Here is a 26,347-nt window from a genome sequence, read left to right as displayed (position 1 = left end):
GTCCCCCACATACAGCGTTCTCCTAAGAGTCTCTTTGCTGCTGAAATCCGCTCACCCATTGGACCACCTTCTTGATAGAATACTGACAAGATAGTAAGAACAGTATAGACCACTTCCTGGCCAGGGCCTCTCTCTCTTCAGTTAGTCAGGGAACAAACCAGGCAGCTGCCTGAGCAGCTAAGGTCTGCATTAAATCTGCAACTAGGAATGATGCTGGGGTTTTCCTCCTGTGGGCATCCCTGGGCTTTACTAATGAGTCACATGTTACCCTCCCCTACATGGCTCTGAGAGAGAGAAGTCAGCTTCTCCCCATTTTTGTTGGAAGAGGGAGAACAGAGCACCTCCACTACAGCATACACCTCACTCCCAAGGTGGTAGCTGAATGTTCCCCCAAACCTTTCCTATGTTTTATGATGGACTCCCTGGAGCTGGCGGATCTATCTGTTTTCCCTCTTGATAAGTCTTGAGGGAGATAGTAATGTCTCTAGAATTTGGAATACTTGATAGTCTTTTTAGCATTCCCTGTTAATTCTGGGATAATAGCACATCTTGCTAGACTTGGATGCAACTTTGTTTATTTAGCATTCCAATTTTAGATCTAGTTTAATAATGTCCATCATTTGATTTAAATTATGGAAATGATAATTTTCTCCTTAAATCAGAGTCATACACACACACAAAATAAGTCTTCTCAAGATACATAATTTTTCTGGTTTGGATTAGACCTATAATTAGTATTGTTTCCTCAGACTTCAAAATCCAAACCCCTCAACTTTGTCCTAATCACTTGATCTTTAACTAGCAGACTCAGAGAAATTCTGTTATTACTAAATCTTGATACCATTCTTCAAATGGACATGAGAACCCTATAACCCTGAAGTAAAATACTTTTAATTGCTCCAAGCCTTGATCTCAAGATTAGAGTTCTCTAAAAAATTGTTTTAGTGGTTCAGTAATTTAGCTGAGTGGTTCTGCCACCTGCCTAGTAAGTGTAAGGACCCAAGTTCAATCCCTGGTACCAAAAAAAAAAAAAAAAACTTGTTGTAATGAAGGAATCAGAATAGAGTACAGTAAGGACTTATCCTACCTGGTATCAAAACCTCCAGTAAAGCTATAGTGATAAAAACAGGAGTGAATAAAACCAAAACATTAACCTGGGGCTGCGAGTTTAGCTCAGTGATAGATAGAGTGCTTACCTAACATCCATGAGGCCTTGGTTCGATACCTAGCACTATTTTTTTTAAAAGACATTAATCAGTTGGAAGAATGAGTACAAAGTCAGATATATATAGATATATATGAATCTCATGTATGAAAAAGCTAGACCTTCACATAACAGTTAATATAAATATAGGAGAATATTTCTGAAATACTGGAGTGAATGAAGAGGGCCTTTTGATGCATGACATCAAACCAGAAAGTATTAAAGAAAGATTGACTTCTTTTACCACTTAATAATATTTAATTTATATATAGCAAGAGACATCATAAACTAGGTTAAAGGACAGATGATATACAGAGAAAGTCTTTTCTCCACACAGATAAGTAATACTATCCTTAGAGAGACATGGAATATATTTTGGCTGAATACTGAACAGCCTGTGTTAAAATCAGTGAACAGCCTGAGGCAAAGCTAAATTTTTCCGTCATGGAATGAACTTCTGAGATACAAGAATAAATATGAAATTTTATTTTCAAGAATAGAGTATCACAATTTTATTATTAAAACTTCAATATACTTTTTAAATTTTGTCATTATAATGTAACAGTATTATTTCTTGGTACTGCCAGCTGCTAGACAGCTCCTCTACACATTGGTAGTACTTAAACAAATCTCATTTTCACCTGCGTTTTTGCATAAATTTGAGGTCTCTGAATGCTGGTAAGGTTACTGTTAATAGAGATTTTGCTATCACCTCAATAAGCTTTCCTTTGTCTTAAATAATGACAGGAGGGATGGAGGGGTTGAAAGGAGGGCGGGGGAAGTAACCAAGAGAGTATGTAAAGGTGCATATCTCCAATGATGAATGTCATACTGTACACCTAAAAAAAATGACAAAAAGGTAGGCTTCTCAACTTTGATACTGATGCACTGTCTTTGAAGCAATTCTACAAACTGAAGCTGTGCTTAAAATAGTTCTGAATATTTAAGAAACAGACATAAGATGTTTGCCCTAACATTTTGATTTTTAATACTTTTGCATTCTTTTGTAGCTTCTCACAGTCATGGGATGTGCTGCTTTCTTTACCACCAGCCATTAGATGTTAGCAAGTCATTTTCTGTAGTGTCAGTATCTGTAGCAGATACTATTAAGCGTATTTGTTCCAGCAGCCTTTTAGCACATAGCAGGTACTCTTCCATCTCACTTTCAACACTTGTATGAATACACATGTAGACAGTTCCAAATTTTTCCTTTGTGTATTGTATAGTTTGTCTTTGGCTATAAAAGATTTTTAGTCCGGAGTTGCATTTAGAATGCTTATCAGTAGTTAAAAATATTCAGTCCAAGGGATGATACTATCCTTGTTAGATATGATGATAACCAATATAATCTTTGATCTCTACAAATTGAGGAAAGTCAAAAATGATATTGAACTCTGGAGGCTGAGGCAGGAGGATCGCCACTGAGTTCAAGTCCAGCTTGAGTTACAAAACTAAGACCCTGTATCAAAAAAAAAAAAAAAAATTAAAAAGTGCTGTTGAAGGAGTCATGTGGCTATTTGGTTATTCAGTCTTCCAAAGGCTAAAACAGTTTTAGCTGAAAACTCCAGTGCACTCCTTTTTCTTTTCTTTTTTTTGGGGGGTGGGGTAACAGGATCTCACTAAGTCACCAAGTTTCCCACGCTGGGCTTGAACTTGTAGTTCTCCTACCTCAGCCTCCCAGAGTCAATGCATTCTTAATATTTATAATATATAAATTGTTTCTTCGTAATACTAAAGAAAAAAGTGAAGAAAGGACATGAGCAAACAACTTAAAGAAGAAATACAAATAGCGAACAAATACCAGCAAATATTAAACCCATTAGTTGCCTTACTTTCCTCTCATTGCTGAGACAAAATAGCAACACTCAAGAGTTAAAGGAGAAAAGTGTTAGGGTAAACCAAGACATGACCGAGACCACCAGAGCAGGAAAAAGTGAATCAACAGTGATGTTCTATTTTCAGCCTGGATGTATGATAGTCAAGGGTGACAAAGCCATTGGCCCTGGCACCTTGGGTAAGGGTAAACTTTATATAGGAGTTTGGGTCGGGAAGGGATAGTGCCAGGAGGAGTCGGAAATAGTGGAGGAAGTCTTTTGTACTGTGGCGGAGGAAGTCTGGTGGTCTCCAGGGGTATCTGGACCCTCAGGTGTTGCTGCGTGGGGCAGGCTGTTTGTCTCGAACCCGGGCCTTGTCTTCCTGTTATCCTTTGCACCTGGCAGGATGTGTAAGTGTGTTGCCTGGGAAGTTTTTCTCTTCTTCCTGGACAGGGGTCTAACAGGTTTATTTAGCTCACAGTTTGTGGAAGTTTCAGTCCATAGTTGGCTGGCTCCAAGGCAGGAAGGGTGTCACAGCAGAGGGACATCATAGAAGAGAAACAATTCATGGCAGGAAGGAGGCAGCAAGCGACAAGGGACAAGACACCAGAGATGCTCTTTCTGTCCCTTATGTTTTAACCAGGCTACCCACCTTTATGGAGGATAGCACTCACACCTTTTGGGACACCGTTAATCCTACCCAGAACTATGCCAAACCAGTCAGTGGGCTTATTTAGTAATCACACATCCTCGATCCAGGCATCACACACTCCAGATCCAGCCACCTCCAAAAAGCCCCAACTATGACCACATGAGGCTTTGGGGGACATGTAGACAAAAGCAGTCAGTAATCATCATGTTAAATGCAAGTACAACAATGATGGATATTTTTTCTGTCAATGTGATTAAAAATTTTTAACTGATAATGTAGTTATTGGCAAGAGTGTCCAGAAAGATAATAAATTGTACATCTTATCAAAGGGCAGTTTAACAGCATTTACCAAAAGCTGAAAATGTACATCTTCCTCTGCTTCTGCACTGTCACTGACAGGAATCCACCCTCCTCAGAGACTTTTATAAGACTGTAATACCAGCTTTACCAGCAGAAAATCAAGATTAAATGTTACCAGTAAAATACTAATACTAATGGATATGAAAAATCAAATAAGCACCAATACAGTAGTAGTGGGGGACCTCAACACCCCACTGGCACAAATAGGTCAACTAGACTAAAAATGACCAACAAAAGACTAGAACTCAATCAAACTTTTGAACAAATGAACTTAACAGATGTTCTCAGAGAGTTTCACCCCACAAAATCAGAATACACATTCTTTTCAGCTGCACACAGGTCATTCTCCAAATTAGACCACATACTCGCTCATAGAACATGTTTAAGTAAGTGCAAAAGAATTGAAGTTATCCCCTGTATATTATCAGACACCATAGTGTGATGAAATTGGAGGTAAATAGCAAAAGAAAACGGAAAAATTTCATAAACACTTGGAAATTGAACAACACACTTCTGAATAGCCAATGAGTCACAGAGGAAATTGAAGAAATCAGACAGTTCCTTCAATTAAATGACAATGCCAATACAACATATCGGAATCTATGGGACACAATGAAAGCAGTCTTATGAGGGAAATTCATAGCAGTGAATACTCATATTAGGAAAACAGAACGAGCCCAATTAAACAACTTGATGCTGAACCTCAAGCGTCTAGAAAAAGAAGAGCAGGACAACCCCAAAGCTCATACAAGGGAAGAAATTATAAAGATCAGAGGAGAAAACAATCCAATGGAGACTAAGGGAACAATACAAAAAAAAATCAATGAAGCCAAGAGTTGGTTCTTTGAAAGAATCAACAAAACTGACAAACCCTTATCCAACCTCATCAAAAAAAGGAAAGAAAAGGCCCAAATCCAAGCAGTTAGGAATAAAAAGGATGAAATTACAATGGACCCAGGAGAAATCCAGAGGATCATCAATACCTACTTCCAGAACCTATACACCAATAAGATGGAAAACACAGGAGAAATGGACAGATTCCTAGATACATGTGAATGAACAAAGTGGAACAAAGAAGACCTAAAAATTCTAAAGAACCCAATATCAACCAATGAAATTGAAAACATAATTAAACATGTGCAAACTAAGAAAAGCCCAGGTCCTGATGGCTTCACTGCTGAATTCTGCAAGACATTTAGAAAGGAACTACTGCCACTACTGTTTAAACTCTTCAATGAAATTGAAAGGGAAGCAATACTCCCGAATTCATTCCTGGAAGCAAGCATCACCTTCATCCCCAAAGCAGAGAAAGACCCAACCGAAAAAGAGAATTATAGGCCAATCTCACTAATGAACATAGATGCAAAACTCCTTAATAAGATACTGGCAAACAGAATACAGGAGATCATCGAGAAGATCATACACCCTGACCAAATGAGATTCATCCCAGGGATTCAGGGATGGTTCAACATATGCAAATCAACGTAATACACTGTATCAATAAGCCAAGGACAAAAACCATATGATTATCTCCATAGATGCAGAAAAAGCATTTGACAAAATCCAACACACATTTATGATAAAACCCTACAAAAAATTGGAATAGATGGTCTCTACCTCAATCTGATGAAAGCTATCTATGAAAAACCAACAGCCAGTATCATACTAAATGGTCAAAAACTGAAATCCTTCACACTCAAATCAGGAACAAGGCAAGATGTCCACTATTACCACTCCTGTTCAATATAGTTTTGGAAACATTAGCCACAGCAGTTGGACAAGAGAAAGAAAGAAAATGAATAAACAGGAAATGAAGTCAAATTGTCATTATTTGCAGATGACATGATACTCTCTATAGAAGACCCCAAGAACTCCACCAAAAGTCTTCTAGACTTAATAACCAAATTCAGTAGAGTAGCTGGATACAAGGTCAACACACAGAAATCAATAGCTTTCCTCTACATGAACAACAGACTCACCGAGACAGAAATAGGGCAAACAATTCCTTTCACAATAGCATCCAAGAAATTGAAATACCTAGGAATCAACCTAAGGAAAGAAATCAAAGACCTCTTCTCTGAAAACTATAGCACTCTGAAAAGAGAGATTGAAGATGATATTAGAAAATGGAAAGACATCCCCTGCTCCTGGATAGGAAGGATCAATATAGTGAAAATGGCCATACTTCCAAAACTGCTATACAGATTCAGTGCAATCCCAATTGAAATCCCAGCAGCATACTTCATGGACCTTGAGAAAACAATCCAAAAATTCATTTGGAAGAAGACGAGACCCAGAATAGCAAAAGCAATTCTAGGAAACAGAGACATGGCAGGGGGTATCACAACCCCCAACTTGAAACTCTACTAGAAAAGCTACTGTGATAAAAACACCATGGTACTGGCAAAGAAACAGACCTGAGGACCAGTGGAACAGATTAAAAGATGCAGAAACAACTCCAGACGCACTCAGCATCTCATGTTCGACAAAGGAGCCAAACACCTTCACTGGAGGAAAGATAGCCTCTTTAATAAATGGTGCTGGAAAAAATTGGGTTTCAACTTGCCAGAGATTAAAACTAGACCTATATCTCTCACCATGCTCGAAGTGGATTAAACTGAACTCAAAATGGATTAAAGATCTAAATATTAAAATAGAAATCCTGAACCGGCTAGAACAGAGGTTAAGTAGAACTCTTGAAGACACTGGTGTACAACAAAACCTCAGTTGCCCGTGAACTAGCACAAACAATCAACAAGTGGGATCTCTTCTTATTAAAAGGCTTCTGCACAGCAAGAGAAACCATCAGCAATGTGAAGAAACAACCCACAATGTGGGAAAAAACCTTCACCTGCTGTTCCTCAGATAAAGGCCTACTCTCTCAAATCTATAAAGAACTTAAAAGGATCAGACCTCCCAAATTTAAAGACCCAGTCCAAAAATGGGCATCTGAAATGAACAGACATTTGTCAGACAAAGAAGTAGAAATAGCAAGTAAACATATGAAAAACATGTTCAACATCACTGGTCATTCGAGAGATGTAAATGAAAACAACATTGAGATTCCACCTCACTCCAGAAAGAATGGCTGCTATCATGAAATCAATCAATAACAAAGGCTGGCAGGGCTATGGGGAAAGAGGAACCCTTGCTCCACTGCTGGTGGGAGTGTGGACTGATTTTCCACTATGGAAATCAGTATGGAGGTACCTCAAAGAACTAGGACTGGAATTCCCATTTGACCCAGCTATTCTGCTGGGTATCTTCCCCAAAGAATTAAAGGAATCATACCACAGTGATATATGTGCACCCATGTTCATAGCAGCACAATTTGTAATAGCTAAAACTTGGAAGCAGCCCAGATGGCCATCAGCTGGTGACTGGATAAAGAAAATTTGGGTTTTTTATAAGATGGAGTACTACTGAGCCACAAAGAATGAGAAATTAGAGACATTTATAGCTAAATGAATGCACATTGAGGTGATACTCTTAAAATGAAATAAATAGGACACACATGTAAATACTGAATAGTTTCTCTAGTATGAGAAACTGAAAGTGTAAATAAGGACTAAAAGGTTTAAAGGATAGTGTGAAATGGGAAGAAAAGGGCCAAAGGGGAAAAGGAAGTGGGAAGGTTAGGGGAAAGGAAAGAAGGGAATGGAATTAATATGAGAAAATTTTAAAATGCAAACAAAGTCTTTGTAAATAGGGAGGGATGGAGGGGGATGGAGGGGATGAAGGGAGGGCAGGGGAAGGGGGAAAAATAAGAACCACGAGAGATTATGTAAAGGTCCAAATTTCCAATGATGAATGTCATTATATTGTATACCTAAAATGTACCAATGATTAGAATGAATAATCGATAATGCAAAATAGGAAGAAAAGGTCCAAAAGGGGTAGGGGTAGTGGGAGGGGCAGGGGAAAGGAAAGAAGGGAAAGGAAAAATGATGAGAAATGGAAAAAATGGAAATAAAGTCTTTGTAATTCGGGAAGGGTGGAGGGTGTGAAGGGAGGGCTAAGAATGGGGAAAAAATAAGAACCAAGATGCATTATGTAAAGGTACAATTCCCAATGAGAAATGTAATTGTGTTGTATACCTACAATGTACCAATAAAAAATTTAATTTTAAGAAAAAAAAAATTTTTTTGCTTCTGCCATGCTAGTCCTATCCTAGTTGTGTCATTTTACTGCCAGACTATTTTGGTTTAGACCTATGTTTCAAAGTCTAATGGACAGATAAAGAGTAGGCATATATGCCCTTGTTCCCCACTTTAGGGAGAAAACATTGTATTGTCTCCATTCATAGAAGGAGTTTTTGTTGGAAGTATGGAGTACATGTCTTTGATCTGTTGAGAAAGTTCTGTTCTACTTCTCGTCTCCTGATAGCTTTTACCATGAACAGCTGCAGAATTTAGGCCAATACTTTTTCTCCAACTAGTGACAGGATCATATGGCTTTTTCCTTTCCTCTGTTAAAATGATGACTTTCGGGGGTGGATCTTCCAATGCTGAACCAACACTGCCATCCCTATAATAAAACCACTTTCTACATACTGCCAGATCTGACTTCTAAGAGTTTGTTTTGTTAAACAAATTTCTATGTTCATACTTTTTTCTTCTATTATCTTTATCCAGTTTTAGGATTAGCACAATGTTGATTTCCTAACATGAGGGGAGAAGTGTTCCTTCTTTTTTCTGCTTTAAATGTTTGATATAATTTATCAGTTAAAATGTTTATGAGCCTGCTGTTGTCATATAGGTAGGTTTTCAAGGTAGGAATATACTTTCTTTAATAGGTGCTATTCAAATTTTATATTTCCTCCAGAGTTAGTTTCATTAATTTGTCTTCTGAGTTACTTCTTAGAACTTGTCAAATTTATTTCAAAAAAGATTTTTGTAATATGCTTTTTATATCCTTTGAAATTCTGTAAAATCTGTGGTAATGTCTCCTAGATCTTAATATTGTAATTTTTAAAATGTATAACTGATATTGTGTAACAGGAAGAAAAAAATAATAATAATAAACTCAATTTATGTGTGCTGTATTAGAAGCATGACTACAGTATGCTGTTGCAGAGGAAAATGCACATTACAGAATGTCTGTCATATGATTTAAATATAAATAAGGAGAACTTATGGAAGTAAAAACATCAAACTGTTGATAGTGGTGACTTCAAGAGAGGGGTTATACTGTGGAAATCAGTATGGAGATACCTCAGAGAACTAGGATTAGAAGTTCCGTTTGACCCAGCTATTCCCCTGCTGAGTATCTTCCTAAAAGAATTAAAAGAATCATACCACAGTGATACATGTGCACCCACGTTCATAGCGGCCCAGTTTGTAGTAGCTAAAACTAGGAAACAGCCCAGTTGCCCATCAACTGGAGACTGGATAAAGAAAATGTGTTTTTTTTATAAAATGGAGTACTACTCAGCCATAAAGAATGAGAAATTAGAGACATTTATAGCTAAATGGATGCATATTGAGGTGATGCTCTTCAGAGAAATAAGTAGGACAGACATGTAAATGCTGAGTGGTTTCTCTGGTGTGAGAAACTGAAAGTGTAAATAAGGATCAAAACGCATAATAGATAATGTGAAATAGGAAAAAGGGAAGGGGAAGTGGGAGGGGTATGGGAAAGGAATGGAATTAATATAAGAAAAGAAAAAGTAGAAACAAAATCTTTGTAAATAGGGAGGTGTATAGAGTTGAAGGGATCGCAGGGGAATGGGGGAAAAAATAAGAACCAAGATAGATTATGTAAAGCTACAAATTTCCAATGATGAATACCATTATATTGTATACCTAAAATGTACCAATAAAATTGATTTTAAAAAGAAAAAACAGAGGGGTTATAAAATTGGAAAAAAGTAATTTCTTATTTTATACACATAATATTTATTGTTTGAATTTATTATGCTGTGCATTTATTACTTTTTAACTTTATAAAAGATTTAAATAAATTAAAACTAGGCTGGACTGAACTATGAAAGATCTGTGAAAGAAACAAATATGAGCTATTTCAGTTTCCAGTACAGTTCAGTGGTAGAAAGCTTGTCTAGCATGCACAGGCCCTGGGTTCTATCCCCTGCCACACCAAAAAACAAAACACACCAAAAAACTCTTTTTCTGTGTTGGAACACCAGCCACAAAAAGCCTCCAGTGACTTGAGGGTAACTAAAAAAGTAATGTTAATCACAGAGGTAATAGAACAATGGGAAAAGCAGTGGATTATAACTGAAAAATCCAAGAAATGGCAAATTTAAACCACAAATTCTGATAATAAAATAATTGTTTTTAAAAATCAGCCATGAAAAAAGTGAAAGAAAGCTATCAGAATCACCATTTCACTTGATCATCTGTTAATATTCCTTGCATAAAGGACAGATTTCTGTGATGCAACCTATTTATGATTTTAGTGCTGCAGAGGGAAACCTGCTATTCATAGCTAATATTTTGTGTGTGTCCCTTATTTACTGTACTTATATTCTTCTATCCATCCATTTGTCCATTTAGTAAATGTAGGGTTAACAAGAAGATTACAGAGATGAGAATCCCAGAATAGGAACTAGCACAGCACTGGTTCTTCAGGGCCCTGAACATAGTAGGAACTCAAATATTTGTTGAATGAATATATGAGCTCCAGTCCAATAGGAAATATGAATAAGTAAACAGACAACTGAAAGGCAGTATTCACTATGTAAAAATGTTAAAGGTGTGGATGGATAAAATAGAGATAAAATATGTAAGTCTGATAGGCAGCCCCTAGAATACAGTTCCAAGGGTGCTATACTTGAGCTAAATGCTGAGGAATCTGTCCAGGAAAGAAATGGAAAGGGTTTTCTCAGGCAGTAAAACCGAAGATACAGAGCCATGAGCAGAGCTTACTTATTAAAGCTGAAAGTTGGTTATTTTGGTTAAAGCGTTGGATAGAAGAGTCTAAAAAGATAAGGTCTCTATCACAGAGGACCTTGGAAGCAATATTGACTTTGGATTTTACCTGAAAAAAATCAGATTTATGTTTTTAAAGGATATACACAAATGCATATTTGCCTGTCTTCTTCATTTTGAAAACAATGGCAATTTTTTATGCATGTGCTTTACAAGAATTAATTTCATTCTTATAACAAACTGTATGGTAGGTACTGTTACTCTCTTCATTCTCAAGTCAAAAAAACTTAGGCACAGAGAAGTTAAGTAATTTGCCCAAGGTGACTTACATAGTGGAACTGAGATAGTAACCCAAGTTGTGTGGATCCAAAGCCCATGCCTTTTTATGCTATATTATTTTTGTTTGTGCTTCTCTAAGAACATGTATGTTTTCTTAAGAGGAATCAAAACTTTTTTCCATCTAATTTCTCTTATATCACCTCAATCAGTAGATAGCAGTCTGCCTTTTTTCCAACTCCTTTCATACTCATTTCCCTAGTTATGGTTAAGATGTAAAATATCCCTCAAAAGTCTCATGTATTCAGGTGATTGGATCATAAAGGTACTGTACTCATCAGTGGATTAGTCCATTGATGAGTTCATGGTTGAATGTGCTATTAGGAAGTGGGGCCTGATTGGAGGTGGATCACTGGGGGAGTGACTTGAAGGGTATATTCTTGTCCCTGTCTCTTCCCTTCTCTCTGCTCCCTGGGTGCCTTGGAGTGAGCAGCTTTCCTCCACCATGCTATTCCTGCCTTGGAGCCAATCCACCATGAACTGAACCCCCTGAAACCATGACCCAAAATAATCCTTTCCTCCTTTAAGTTGTAGATGTTCCATATTTTGTCCCAGAAATGGAAAAGTGACTAATACAGCTTTTTTACCATTCACTTGCTTCTTAACCTTTTTAATATGGATCCATGTCTCTCTCTTGCCTTTTGTGGATGAAGTTATAAAGCCCTTGGGCTTCCAACCAGTCTTGAGAAAGGCAAGGCCTTCAGATAGGGTTGAGAGAATTCTCTAAGCTTTCTCTTCTAGAATCAAAGGTGCACATAACAGATTTCAAAAATGGGGAGCTAAAGTAAAGTAATGTGATTATATTTTGCTCACAAATAATAGGAAAGCTTTTGATCTAGTTAGTGGAGGACAGTGTATACCCAACTCCCACCCCATGATTTTATCTTGACCACACTGTATGTCCAGTACCTCCACATCAGGAATCTTGAATAAATACTACACTGGAATTTGTGCTTAAAATTATCGAACCTCCTGGACTGGGAATGTAGCTCAGTGATAGAGGACTTGCTTAGTGTGGAGTTACTAACCAAAACAAAATCACTGAATCCTATTGTGTCAATGTGAACATGTTTCTCTTCTGAAACTTATTTTCAAAGGCGGGAAATATAGGTGTTAGATTTCAATTTTCTTTTACACGGATGCATTTTGTAGTTTTTCATCGGTAAAGAGGAGGAAAAGTGATAGAAAATAACCTCAAAGTATTGCCAGGGATTTAGCTGTTGCCGGGAATGTAGCTCAGTGGTGCTCTGTCTGCCTGGCAAGCACAAGGTCCTGAGTTTGATCCCCAGTGCCAAAATATAATAATAACCTCAAAAGTTAATGAAGACTTGGGAAAGTAATACAATCTTGAAACCCAACTGATGAGAAATATTTCCTTCTTTTTAGAACAAAATTGTCTAGGGAATTTGAGTAACTTAGATTTGGAGACTTATTTAATCCCTGGTATATGTGACACCATGGAGATGAAACTATATAAAACAATATTCTACCTTACTTAGGATCACATCTAAGACTACAAGAAGAGTATCCTTTTTTTTTCAGGGACTCACTAAATTCCCTGGGCTGGTGTCAAACCCATGAGCCTCCGCCTCCCAAATATCTAGGATTAGAGGCAAAAAAAAGAGTGATTCAAGCCATTAAATTCACTGTGCTATCCTTTGGCTACTTTGCATAGTTTTGATACATTCACTTGACTCCTCACTTTGTTCATCAAACCATTTAATATTAAGACCTATTTGGTTAATAATGTGATTTTTTAAAATTCCTTTTATATTTTTATTTTATTCATTCATATATTAAATAAATTTATGATTTGTGTAAATTTCCAAAGATACACACTAATATTTCTCACAATTTTTAGATGCACTAAAATCTCTATGAACAGAAAATTGGTCATTAATTCAGGAGAGTATTTAAAATGATTAAGAAAACCTATAATTATTGCTTAAAAGTTATCCCTCACATCGTGTTTTTAATTATAAAAGTAGAGTATAAATTAAGCCCTTTTTCATATTATGTACATAGAAAAGAAATACAGGAAGAAGTATATCAAAATGTTAATGTTTTTCCTGAATGAATTTATAAATACTATCATGCCTCCCTATCTTGCATATTATCTGAGATGTTTCACAGGTAGCATGTGTAGTTTTATAAATAGAAAATAATTCTTTTTTTAATAAATTTTATTTTATTTTATCCCATTCCGCCCCTTAAGTCATCTCCCCTCCCTATGTACAAAGCTTTGTTTCCATTTTTTTCCTTCTATTTTCATTTTTTTTCTTGTCCTTTCCTTCCTTTCTCCCTTCCTCCTCCCTTGTTCCCCTTCCCATTTGAGTACTTTCTTCTCATTTTCCAACATCCATTACACATCTCAGTCCTTGAGAATAGTTCTGGGAGGGAGGCAGGCATGGGCACCACTGAGCTAAACCCCCATGCCCAAAAATAAAAAGGTAAAAGAACCCTGAAAGAAATTTTCTTCCTTTATCCATTTTGTCTCCCTCTGCCTCCTTTGAGCTGAAATAACAGAACTGTTTCTTCCAAGTTCTTAGTATGTACTCATTGTGTGAGGATAGAATTTTAGGTAGAACATTGATAGCACTGTTCATTCCTCTGATAGTAAGCCCCTGTTAGGCAGTACAGATGGATCTTTTCTGTATTTCACTAAGGTAGGCTTCATTTCATGAAAAACTTGTCTTGCGTGATGTAGACTTGAACTGGTGAGCATATCCAAATTTCAACCCAGGCTTTGCACTCTGGACTGCCAGAAATTGGAACAAGATGATTTGCTTCAAAGATAGAGAAATGTGACAGGGACCGCACTGTAGTTCTGTAGTTGTTAGTCTCAGCTGAAAGACCATATTTTAAAAAGTAACCTAGCCAGCCGGGGATTTAGCTCAGTGGTTGCGCCGCCTGCTGTGCAAGCGCAAGGACCTGAGTTCTATCCCCCGTACAAAAAAAAAAGTAACCTAGCCAATTCCCAGCTATTTAGTGTCTACACCTTAATATTGCTGGTTTAAATCTTCTTGAATTCTGGTTGTACTGGTTTAACGCGTCCCTGCTGGCTTGAACCACAGGGAATACATACATGACTGTCCCATCAGGCAGCTTGTACCACAAGATGGGAGTGTTTCATGCTGCCAGTGGAGCAGTTTTACGTGTACCACTGGCAGCAAGACATACAAATTACGGTCCCATCATGAACATGTTAAGTTTCACATTCAGCATTTGGGAAAGTGAAGAATAATCACCAAAAAATAGGCAGAGAAGCCAGGCTTGGGGATGCAACCCGGTAATCTCTCATCTCAGTACCCAGGAAGCTGAGTTCTCTTACCTCAATCTGGGTTACACGGTGAGACTGTCTCAAATCCCCTCCACCACCACCACCCCAAAATAAGAGAGATAGAGATATAAGCAAATTCATATATAAGGTAGTCTGGTTTGTTTTGGTTGGTTGTTTGGGGATTAAACCCAGGGCCTTAACCCCTTCTCAAGAGATCTCACCCTAGAAGACCCTGGAGTTCCTCTTCCATACTCTGTTTATTTTAATTTTTTTTTAACTTTTGAGATAAGATCTCACCAAGTTATTAAATTGCCCAAGCTGGGCTCAGACTTGCAGTCCTCCTGCCCCAGTCTCCCAAAGTGTTAGGATTACACACATGTACCACCATGCCTGGCTTGCTAATATAGGAAACTATTTTCTCCATAGAATAATTATAACAAGCTTAGCATAATTCCAGCTTACACAAGTTCTCATTGTCAGTATCTTAATTACTTTTCTCGTTGTGCAAAAATACCTGACGCCCAAAGTTAAAGGAGGAAGGTTTATTTGGCTTACAGTTTGTAGAGGTTTTAGTTCTTAGCCTGCTGCCTCCAAGGCAGGGTGGCCTGGTAGAGGAGCATCACAGAAAAGAAGCAGTTAATGGCGGGCAGAAGACAACAACAGTGACCATCTTTTTGTCCTTTACATCTTACCCAGGCTACCCACTCTTAGGGCAGATACCACTCACACCCAGAATGGGGCAGCTCTAATCCTAGCATCACACCATCATTGGTAGATGATGCACACACCCTAGATCCAGCCACCTCTGAAAAGCCCCACCTGTGACTTCATAGTTAGTTCTAGACACAAGCCATAACAGACAACCTTGGGAGGCTTTTTAATATGCCTCAGCAGATCAGTTAAAAGGTGGTATTCCTGTTATGCCTTTAATACTGAGTATATACCTGTCAGTGTCTATTAGTTTATAGAGTCTCCAAATCTTCCCTAGTAGCAAGTGGAATTGGACTACAGACATACTTCCATATCCTCTACTCAGAGAGAGGGAGAGAGAGAAGGGAGAGGGGAAGAGGGAGAGTTTGTGTGTGTCTTACTGGGGACTGAACCTAGGGTCTTCACACTGAGCTACATCTTCAGCCCTTTTTTTTTTTTTTTTTGAGACAAGGTGTCACTAAGTTGCCCAAGCTAGGCTCAAACTTAACGATCCTCCTGCCTCAGGCTCCCAGAGTGCTGAGATTAGAGGCCTGCACCACCACCACACCTAGTTCTCTCTCTCTCACACACACACACACACATTTAGCTTTTGCTTTGTGACTTTCCTTTTACTTCCTTCTTATCTGCCTCCTCTGACAAACCCAAGTTCTCAACACCAAATGTAAGGAAAATAAAAACTGAGAAAGAATGAAAGTAGAGAATTGGAAGGAATTGGATAGATTATGAAATTTCCAGGAACCTTGGGAGTTCTTCTTTTGCTTTTTTGTTTTGTTGTTGTTGTTGTTGGTGGTGGTGGTGGTGGTAGTTGGTTGGTTTTGATTAAACACTGATGTCAGAGGGCCATCTCCCCCAGGTACCTTGGACTTCAGAGGGTAGACTCTGCCTCTAGGCTCTGCTCCAGACTGGGCAAGTGACGGACCCTCCTGAAGTTCATTTCCTTCTGTGTCAGCTCTCTCAGAGATCTGTAGAGTTAACATATTAAGGCTTTAGGACATTGTGAAAAGTGTTACCTATTATTAATGTATTAATGTCTGTCAGTATTTTTGTAATAATGAGCTGTGTGCATTTTGATTAGGGGAAGAAGTAGGCCATTTCTCCCCCATTTCACTTGATCTAACAGCTACTATTTGGTTGTGTAATGAGGGTCATGAGGGCAGCCACTGCCTGCAGAGTTAACCCTAGGTAAACTCCACAGTTGTCCAGGTCATCTGAACCTCTTCACAAGAGATCTCACCCTAAAGGACCCTGGAAGAGTCCACAGCCCATCTGCATATTTTTCAGTGAAATACCCACTGGAAGAAAAAGGTAAAAACAGGGAAAGAGTAAGCCTTGTCAAGAAACAATGACAAAAGGTATCGGTAAAACTTGGATGACTCTTCAGGCATTTTGTGTGAAACATTGTCTTTGGGCAGGTCATTGGCTCTGCTGTAGTGATGTTCCAGGTTAGAGCAGCAGCTCCTTGCCTCCTTGAACAAGGGCCAACTTCCTGGATACCCTTTCCTGACTTAGAATAGGAAAAGGCACGGGTATTCGCTGACTGCTGATTTTGCTTCCCTTACAGCCGACCCTCTGGTGGGCAGCATTGCCACACAGTACATGACCAACAGAGCAGAGCATGACCGGATGGCCAGACAGTGGACCAAGCGGTATGCCACATAGGGGCCTGCCACTGCTGCCCCTGCCGGACCTGTGCAAGCACATTCACCAAGTGCATCAATAGCCCTACCACCCCTCTGGACCTCGGTTCTTATCTTCCTAGTTTTATTAAATTTTGAACTGTTTTGTGATGGTATGTCATTATTCACTCCCTTCCTCCTCCTTTCTCCCTCCTCTGTCCTCCCCTTTTCTCTCTCCCTCTCTCTTTTCTCTTTTCCTTTTCTGTTAACTTGAAAGATTTTGGATTTTTTTCCCCCACCTCAATGTGGATGGGAACTTTTGTTTTCAGTGCAGACGATGTTGGATCTGTAATAGTAAGAGCTTTCTTACAAAGCTTTGTATTACTGTGTGGTTTTGTTTCTGTTGGTTTTTTTTGTTTTTTTTTTTCTTTTATGTGATCTTTGGAAAAACACAAATTCAGAATTATATCTTGTTTCTACTTAAATGTAGTGCTTAGGGTTAATTTTTTGTACTGAAGTCTTTATTGGTGGGTGCATGCTACTGGGAACAAGTTTTTGTACAAAAGCTTCAATCAGAATCACTGTGCATTACTGAGACCCTGTTTATCACTAGCCTTCTGTTCCCCATGCAGAAGACTATTGGATGGAACAAAAATAATAATGTATTTTGATTTACTTAAAGTGCTTGTAAATTTCTTAGGGACCTGCCACTTTTGACTGTGGATCAGTTGATGTACACTTGTATTATTAAAACACTCAATAAATCACTGTGGCTGATAAATGTACTTCAGGTAACCTGGCGTTTGCTTTCTGTCCTGGTGACCCACGTAGCGTGATGTTCAGTGAAGTTTATCTTGTTAAATTCAACTGCAGATTCGAGTATATTTTTACCTCAAGCCTCTAAAATTTCTTCAAACTTGAGTTGCTTAACATGTGAAATTTCTGTCAATAACCTGATGATCTTACAGTTGTTACAGTGGATCACTATCATTTTACAACCTGCTTGTTACAACCTTCTCCACTCAACAGTTAATAATGTGGCTCCAAAAATAGCCTCCTAATGAAAGTGCCATGTGAGCAGAGCATCCTCCCACCCTTATGCTTATTTCTCTTTTCTCTTCAAATTTTTATGATGATTGCTGTTGAGCTTTGTTTTGTTTAGCTCTGTTTTGTTTCTGCTTCATGATTTTGGTGGAAGAAACAAACTCGTCTGTATCAGTCATGGTCGCACAGTCTGTGACAAGGGTATGCCTGTCCAGCTGGACTGTCAGGCTGTTGTACTGTGCTGCTTGCTGCTGGAGGCAAGGGAAATGTGTGGGCGGCAATTTTTAAAGCTGACTTGCTAGTTGATATTCATAGCTCTTTGGGTTCTAAACATACTGGAAACTCCTGCCCCACTAAGCACCCTTAACTGGCCTACCATATAGTTTGATCTCAGTTAAGTAACTGTTAACATCTGTATTGCTAAGAGGTAGGATTTTCAAATGTTAGTCATTTACCTGTGAAGATTTCAACAGATAAATATCTGATTTGAAAGGTGCATGTTTTATTCTTAAGTTTTTTAAAAAGAAATTCTTTTTTTCTTTTTTTTTGGTACAGGGGATCGAACTCGGGTCCTTGTGCTTGCACAGCAGGCCGCGAAACCACTGAGCTAAATCTCCAGCCATGAAATTCTAAAGAAAATATATTTAAATATTCACAATGCTACTTTTAAACCAAAGTGCTTAGGGGTATTTTTCTCCTTTTAATAATGACCTTACTATTCATTTTATTTGAAGACCTTTTCAATATACCAGAACTCTATGGTCTCTGTTGCAACTGGTCAACTCCTTAATTGTAGCAAAAGGAACCAGAACAATACATAAATGTATGGGGATAGGTTTGTTCCAATAAAATTTTACAAAACAAGCAGTAACCAAACTGGCCTCATGGGCTGTAATTTTCTCCCTTCCCCCTCTCTCCCTCTCTCTCCCCCTCTCTCTTACTCTCTTTTTCTCCCTCACTCTCTTTTCCTCTCTCTCCCTCTCTCCCTCTTTCTGTGTCTCATCTTGCTAAGTTTTTTTTTTTGGTACTGGGGATCGAACTCAGGTCCTTGGGCTTGCAAGGCAGGCGCGGTGCCACTGAGCTAAATCCCCAACCCTCATCTTGCTAAGTTGCACAGGCTGGCCTTGAACTTGTTATCCTCCTGCCTGAGCCTCCTGAGCTGCTGGGATTGCAATATACTACCACACTCGACTCGTCTCTTTATTTAACATAAATAGTAAAGTACAAGCCTAATTTTTAGAAAGTTACCAAGAATGTTTTATTGCTTATGGACTGTCTCATCATTTGTTTTGTTTTGTTTATTTTAATGCTTCAGATTAAAAAATTTAGTGTTTAAAGCATAAAATGTTATTAAACTTTTTTTTTACCTTTTGACAGATTAAAGCAGGCTCAGGATACCATGCTTTTATAGGCTATATTTAAATTCAGTTGCCCTTTCTTCTTTTAAAATGTCAGCTCCATTAGACACATTTTAAATAATATATCAAATATATTACATTCTGCATTTTATATCGACTTGTATATCAGATCATTTTTAAATGTATGTTATTTAGGAACCAGAGATTACAATAATTCTAGTAGGAAATCCTGCCACAAATCTGTTTACTTTACTGTAAACCACTTTTAGGTTTTATGTCAGTCTATGATATGAAGAGGCTATAAAACTTCTCTTCCTATCTTTATAAACTCTAAATCCTTAATGACAAACATGTACCTTGGTTCTCAAAAATGTATAAGCTGGGGAACCTCCAGAGAGACCAACAAATTTTTTTTTTTTTAATTTGTTTTTTGGTACCAGGGATCGAACTTGGGACCTTGCGCTTGCGAGGCAGGCACTGGAACCACTAAGCTAAATCCCCGGCCCGAACAAACTCTTAATAAAGCCTTTTGAAGTCTAGATTCCAGATAACATGGTAATTTTACTTGAACTCTATAATCCTACCAGGCAATACAATTCAAAAACATATTTTTAAATGCTTGTAAAATAAGATTTAGTAGTTTGGCACCCAGAAAGCTTACAGTTTTACTAAAATTTATGGGGATAACATTTCTAAAATTCAAGAATGATTTTTGTGCCCCAATATTACTAAATTCTTTGTATCTATTATTAATACTAGCTGTAGTATTTTATAGCTTTGTTACATAAAATGTTGGCAGATCCTTGGCTGAGGCAACTATTGGTCATTTAAAAATAGTTTCAGATGATGTTTATTGATCTTAAATCGTTCAAAAGGTCATGGTTTTAATTTGTCAGTAAACTACACATAAATAGAGCATTCTTCATCTGTTCTACAGGAATCTATCGAACAGAGCAATTACATAAACAGTCCATCTTTGCTTTTTACTCTTAAGATTAGGAAGAAATATGCTTTAAATGTGTTCCCCAAAGTACAGATGTTAGAAATTGCACCTCAAATGAAAGAGTGGTAGGAAGTGGGAATGTATTTTTAGTACTGTTATGTGGGAGTGTGTTCCTGATAATGAGAAGGGCTCAGCCCCTCTCCTACCCTGTCTCTCATGTGCTCTCTTGCTCTTCTGCCTTTCACCATGAGATAATGCAGCAACAAGGTCCTGGCAAGGTGAAACCTCCCAGCCTCCAGAACACTAAGAAATCTTTCTTCTTTACAAATGACCCACTCTTGGGTACTCTGTCACAAAACAGACTAACACAGGAAGCAGAGAAGTTCACAAAATACTGGTTTAGGAATTAGGAAGAAAGGAGATATTTAGTCCAAAGGGACTATAATCCAGATCATAATTTATCTAGCAAATCCTCAACCTAGCCTTTTAAGGGTATAGGTGGCCCTGAGTCACATGAAGTTACCAAAATGCCAAAATGAGATTCCCATTCAAGCATGTGACATCAGAGCCCTTGCTGTTAACTTCAAAGCCACATACACCTGTCCTCTAACTAGAAGGTAAAAATAAATTGATATAATTCAGTCTTGGTCAAGATGGTACACAATTTCTAGATGGTGGGGTTTTGCCATCTTCAATAAATGGGGAAAATGGTTGAAGAAAATGTGAACTTAGTATAAGATGAGAGACAAAACTGCAGGAACACCTTTCTTTTTTTTTTGTACCAAGGATTGAACCCAGGACCTTACACTTGTGAGGCAGGCAGCAGCACCACTGAGCTAAACCCCCGGCTACTACCTTTCTAATCTTGGAGGCACCACACAAAGATGTGACTGACCATGGGAAACATGTCATTTGGAAAATCCTGAGTGGACTTCTCTGCATCTCAGCACTGCAGTAAAAGGGATATTGGCTGGGCATACTGGCATGCTCCTGTAGTCCCACTTACTCCAGAGGCTGACAATTGGTTAAGCCCAGGAGTTCAAGGCCAACCTGAACAACATAGCAAGACCCTGGCTCAAAAATGGGAAGGGTAGCAATTATTGTCATGTATGGCCATTAAAAATTTAAAAATTTTCTGTACAATGAGAGATGTTCAGACTCAATACTGAACATAGTTGAAATTGCACAGGAAAGCACCAGGAGATCCTAACCTACTGTATTTTATTTCAAAGTAACTTTATAACTGTCAAAATATCACTTCTGTACAGGGCTCTCTGGCATGTGCACTGGGACCTGAAGCCACATGAGTACACTCTGTGCCTGAGCTAGTCCCAGAATTGTCCTCAGAGGAAATGTGCAACATGCCTAGCTAAATTCTCAGCTGTAGCACTTTGTTGCATCACATCTGAAATCTGTTCATTAGAGACTATTCAGAGGCTAACAACACTGTGCCCTCTGCTATAGTTTGGATCTTGAATGTTCAAACTAGAAAGGCCCATGTGTTAAAAGGCTTGATCTCCAGGGTTGTGCTACTGGGAAGTGGTGGAACTTGGGTGGGTGGAGGGGGTGTTCATATGGAAGATTCTTGAGTCATTGCCCTTGAAAGTGATTATGGAATGCTGCCCTCTTCCTCTTTCTCTTTTGCTTCCTGGCCATGAGATGTTTGCTCTGCCACATGTTCCCACCATGATGTGTTGAAATAGCACCACTCGATCAATGACAAGAACCTCCAAAACTGTGAGCCAAAAAAACCTTTTGTCTACCTTAATTATCTTAGATATTTTGTTGTAGTGATAGGAAGCTAACATACCCCCTGAAGGTAGGCATGCATTTCCCCACATCCATGCCACCCCCTGGGGAGCTGACTGTTTTCTTGAACCTGGAACTTCACTCCTCTGCTAAGCACTTTCTCACATTCCTTCATGAGCACTGGCGATGTGGGTTAGAGTTATCAGAAGACACAAAATCCCAAGTCTCCATGACCTTCAGTCCTGAACAGACCAGGACAGATCATTGAGTCTTTGTGCTGGTATGGAATTTCATTCAGCATTAGATCTTGATACTGTATAGGACTAGTGTGGACCATTGAAATGTTTTACTTTAAGAACAGTGTTTTCTGAGAGACTGAGGCAGGAGGATCAGAAGTTTGAGTCCAGTCTAGAAAGCTTAGTGAGACCCTGACTCAAAAGGGGGAATGGGGACTGAGTACCTGAGGTTGTAGCTCATTGCAAAGACTGGATTCAATGCCCAGTACCAGTGGAGGGGGGGGGGCAGTGTTTTATTTGATCCATGTACAGTGATCTTTTTAGAAAAGATGTGCATTCTGCATTTTGAAGAACTCATTGCCCCACACATGGTTTTCACTCTCGGCCTTCTTCACTCATTCCCTGGATCTAAAGGCATGTAAAGGGTTTAAACAGTTGCAGCCTTCTTTATATTGCCAAACATGACAAGATGTGTATCTCTTTCTATGAATGAATCATCTAAAGCATAATGCCTTTTGAGGAGTTTTTTAAAAGGAACATTTTTAAATTTATGACCCACATAGTAAAATGGAGGCAGTATTACAACCACTGATCTCTCTTGCCTGTTCATCAATCCACACAGTCAAAGTGGGGCCAACCCAAACTCTGTGAGAATGCCAATGTCAGGGTTTTCAGTTCCAATTCCAGAAAAACCCTGACCCAAAACCTTGGCATTTTTGGAGCTGTGACTCCTAATCCCATATCTTACTGTCTTCACTCCACAGTATTTTATCCATCTTTTTAAAAATTATATGGGAGGTCAGAGTCCAAGATGACAATTTTATCCTAGCTAAGAGGAAAATAAGACCTAATAAATCATGTCAAGCAATGCAAAAGAAAAGTAACAAATGCTTACAGTTGCTGCTTCTGACACACACCAAGCAAGATTCTCCCTAATCTACAGTACAGGAACAGTACAAAGGGGCAGTGAGAGGTCACACTTTCCCAGGACAGCCGCCTCTGTGCTGAAATTGCATAGAAGTAAGGTGATAGCATTTGTCATTGTCTGCTAAGTCTCCAACTTGAAACTACTGACAAACAAATAAATGAAGATGGTCACTACTATGAACTTTGATTGCTTTTATCTCCATCCTGTGGAACAGCAGCTGTGTTCACCACTAAACAGCTCCCAAGTACTGATTTGAAAAATCAGAGCAGCTTATGGCTAGTTACTAGAAACATAATGAAAGACTCCAGAAGCTAGTATTAATCCCTGAGAGACCCCATTCACTTTAGCAGTGTACGAGGAAATTACTGGAACTTCAAAGAATGACTGTGTATTTTTCCTTAAATGTAAAACATATGTCTGTATCAACGAATACCAAAATTCCCATGTGTTTTTAGTGGTGTATAATAAAATAATAGGATGTACTTGTCAGTCTGGATTTTGGAGGAATAGTGATGTTTCATTATTGTGAATTTTTTAATAGTTGTATTTGAGAGAAAAATAGGTTTATATAAAAATTGTAATTCTTATTTGTTTGTTTTTTTGGTACTGGGGATCTAACTAAGAACCTTGCGCTTGTGAGACAAGCACCAGGCCACTAAGCTAAATCCCCAGCCCTAAACATTATAATTCTTAATATAGCAAATTTGCATAAAATGAATTTTAAGAATAGGTTTGTATAAAGATGCTACCTTGCTGGGTACTGCAAAATAACCCAAAGACTGTACTATTAAACCCCCAAAATATTTGTTAGCAAATTATTTTGACTTATTTTAGGGATTAAGAGGTCAAGGAATGAGTTGCTGGGTTACCAGAGTCAATAGAGAATCAAAAATACTAAGGAGAAAAAATTTTGTTAGAGTGGTAATATTATTTATGGCATGAAACTGAGAGTTTGTCCTCCATTTAAAGATGATGATGAATAGAGAACTGTAATTCTTTTTGAGTCAGAATCTGTAACTTATTCCTGATATCCATTCTTTTATAAATAGAAGCATTGGAGTTTTAACTGAGCATGAAGCCATCTAGCCACAAACCAAATTCCCCAGTGCCCTGTGATAGATTGATTACCACAGAATGGTCCCAATTCTCAGTTCTTCTTAATATCCACATCTTTCACCATTTCTTCCATTAAAAAGTAGAGTTTTGGGCCGGGGATGTAACTCAGAGGTACAGCACCTGCCTGACAATCGCAAGGCCCTGAGTTTGATTCCCGGTACCAAAAAAAAGTCTTTTTTTTCTACCCTTTAAGCTGGATTGGTCTTCTGACTTGTCTGGGTGGTAGACTTGGTAGAGGTGATCTTATCCCAGTTTGAAGCCTGGGCTCCAGAGGCCTTGTGCACTTCCCCACTTTCTTGGAACCTTTTTTGCTTTAGGAGTAAAGCCCTCGGGCATCCTGCTGGAAGATGAGAACATGTGAAGAAGAACTGACACAATCTTAAACCAACCTGTCCCCCAGTGTATGAAGGAGCCCAGCTAAGATCCACTGAGCCACTTACACAATGTGCAGCAGATGGCAGATATATGCAATAGGTCAACCAAGTCCAGATAAAACTGTGTGTGTGTGAGAGAGAGAGAGAGAGAGGGTTTTTTTTCAGTACTGGGGATTAAACCTAAGGCCTGAGATACATCCCCAGACTGGGCTCGAACTTCCAGTCCTCCTGCCTCAGCTTCCAAAAATGCTGGGATTACAGGTTGTTGCACTACACCAGGCAAAATTGTCCACCTGATTCTTATACTTGGTAGCATAAGTAAGGGGTATTATGATTTGTATCCAGATGTTCTCCCAAAGCCTCATGGACTCAGGTGGGGCTTTTTGGAGGTAACTGGAATATGGATTAAGGGTGTGTAGTAACTAAATTAATCCATTGATAGGTTTAGCATAGTTCTGTGTATGGATAATGGGAAGGCCCACCCTGGGTGTGTGTGGCTCCAACCACTAGGCTTGTAGCCTGAGTGGAATAAAAGAAAGAGGAAAACTTGTTGCTTGCTGCCCTTCTGCCTGCCTTGCCATGGACTGTTTCTCCTCTGCCATGCTACCCTGCCTTGGAGCAAGCCAACTATGGACTGAAACCTCTACAAACTATGAGATGAAGTAAACCTTTCCTCCTCTAACTTCTGGGTGTCAGATATTTTGTTCCAGCAATGAGGAAGTAACTGACACTCAGTGATTTAAGCTACTGAGTTTGAAGTGGTCAGTTACACAGAAAGCTAACTAATGTACTTTCTTACAGTTAGGCATATCCACATAACAAAATTCTGATCAAAAACACAAGTGATAGGTGCAAGATCCAGATCTTACAGAATGAAGCTGCTTGGCCTTCTCTCCTTTATACTTTCCAGTGGTTTGGAATGCAGGAATGGTGTTAGTGAGTCAGATGTAACCATATTAACAAGGGGTATACCTGAGAAGATGAAGCAACAAGAGAGGAAAAGATCAGCTCTGAACATGTTGAAATTGAACTACCTATAATACATTCCATGTAGAAATATCATCAGTGGATATACTAGTCTCATACTGGGAAAACTCAGTACCCAGGATTGTGGATAGGAAGATGGGAAGCATCAGAGTATGGAAAAGAATGTGATTGTGGGAGATGAGGTGACCACTTGGAGAAGGAGAATACAGAATGAGAAGAGAGAGGAGACAGAAGACTAGAGCCAGCCAGGCACTGTGGTGCATGCCTGTATTCCCAACACTCTGGGAACCCGAGACAAGAGGACTGCAAGTTCAAGCCCAGTGCGGGGAACTTAGTGAGACCTATCTCAAAAAAAAAAAAAAAAAAAAAAAAGCCTGCAGATGGAGGATATATTGTGTAGCTTAAAACTTATCTTGCCTACACATCCAGAGATAACATTTGAACACATTTTTATTTTTGGAAGAGGAAGTGCTAGGGATCAAATCCGGGCCCTCATGCATGCAGGGCAAGCCTCTATCAGGGGGAGCTACACTCCCAGCCCTAAATTTTTATTTTTTTTATAATAATGCAAGTATACTACCAATGAGAATGCCATCAGTGGGTGAAATATTCTGTGGAATTATGGGGATACAGAGCAACCAGAAGCATCGGTGGAGTCAGTGGTAGAGTTGTATACAAAGTAAAGCTCAAGAAGGAAAATCTCCAGAGGTAAGATCTATTCCAGAGTTAAACCTCCTTCCTGCTGCCAA

At 38.7% G+C, this 26,347-nt stretch overlaps 1 protein-coding gene across 1 annotated transcript in view; it reads left to right on the top strand.

Moving 5' to 3' along the window:
• Nucleotides 1-17,648, top strand: part of Ube2e2 (ubiquitin conjugating enzyme E2 E2) — a 381,059-nt gene extending 363,411 nt beyond the window's left edge. The window contains exon 6 of the mRNA XM_087181475.1: nt 16,809-17,648. Within this exon, the coding sequence (XP_087037601.1) occupies nt 16,809-16,906 (98 nt within the window). The 3' untranslated portion in view covers nt 16,907-17,648. The remainder of the gene's footprint in view (nt 1-16,808) is intronic.
• The last annotated feature ends 8,699 nt before the right edge of the window (nt 17,649-26,347 follow it).

Source organism: Heterocephalus glaber, unplaced genomic scaffold (assembly GCF_053883595.1).
Source record: "Heterocephalus glaber isolate CG9 unplaced genomic scaffold, H.glaber_assembly_v1.0 deba00001472, whole genome shotgun sequence".
Taxonomy (NCBI): domain Eukaryota; kingdom Metazoa; phylum Chordata; class Mammalia; order Rodentia; family Bathyergidae; genus Heterocephalus; species Heterocephalus glaber.
The sequence above is the reverse complement of the archived record's forward strand: the minus strand, read 5'-3'. Positions and strand labels throughout refer to the sequence as shown.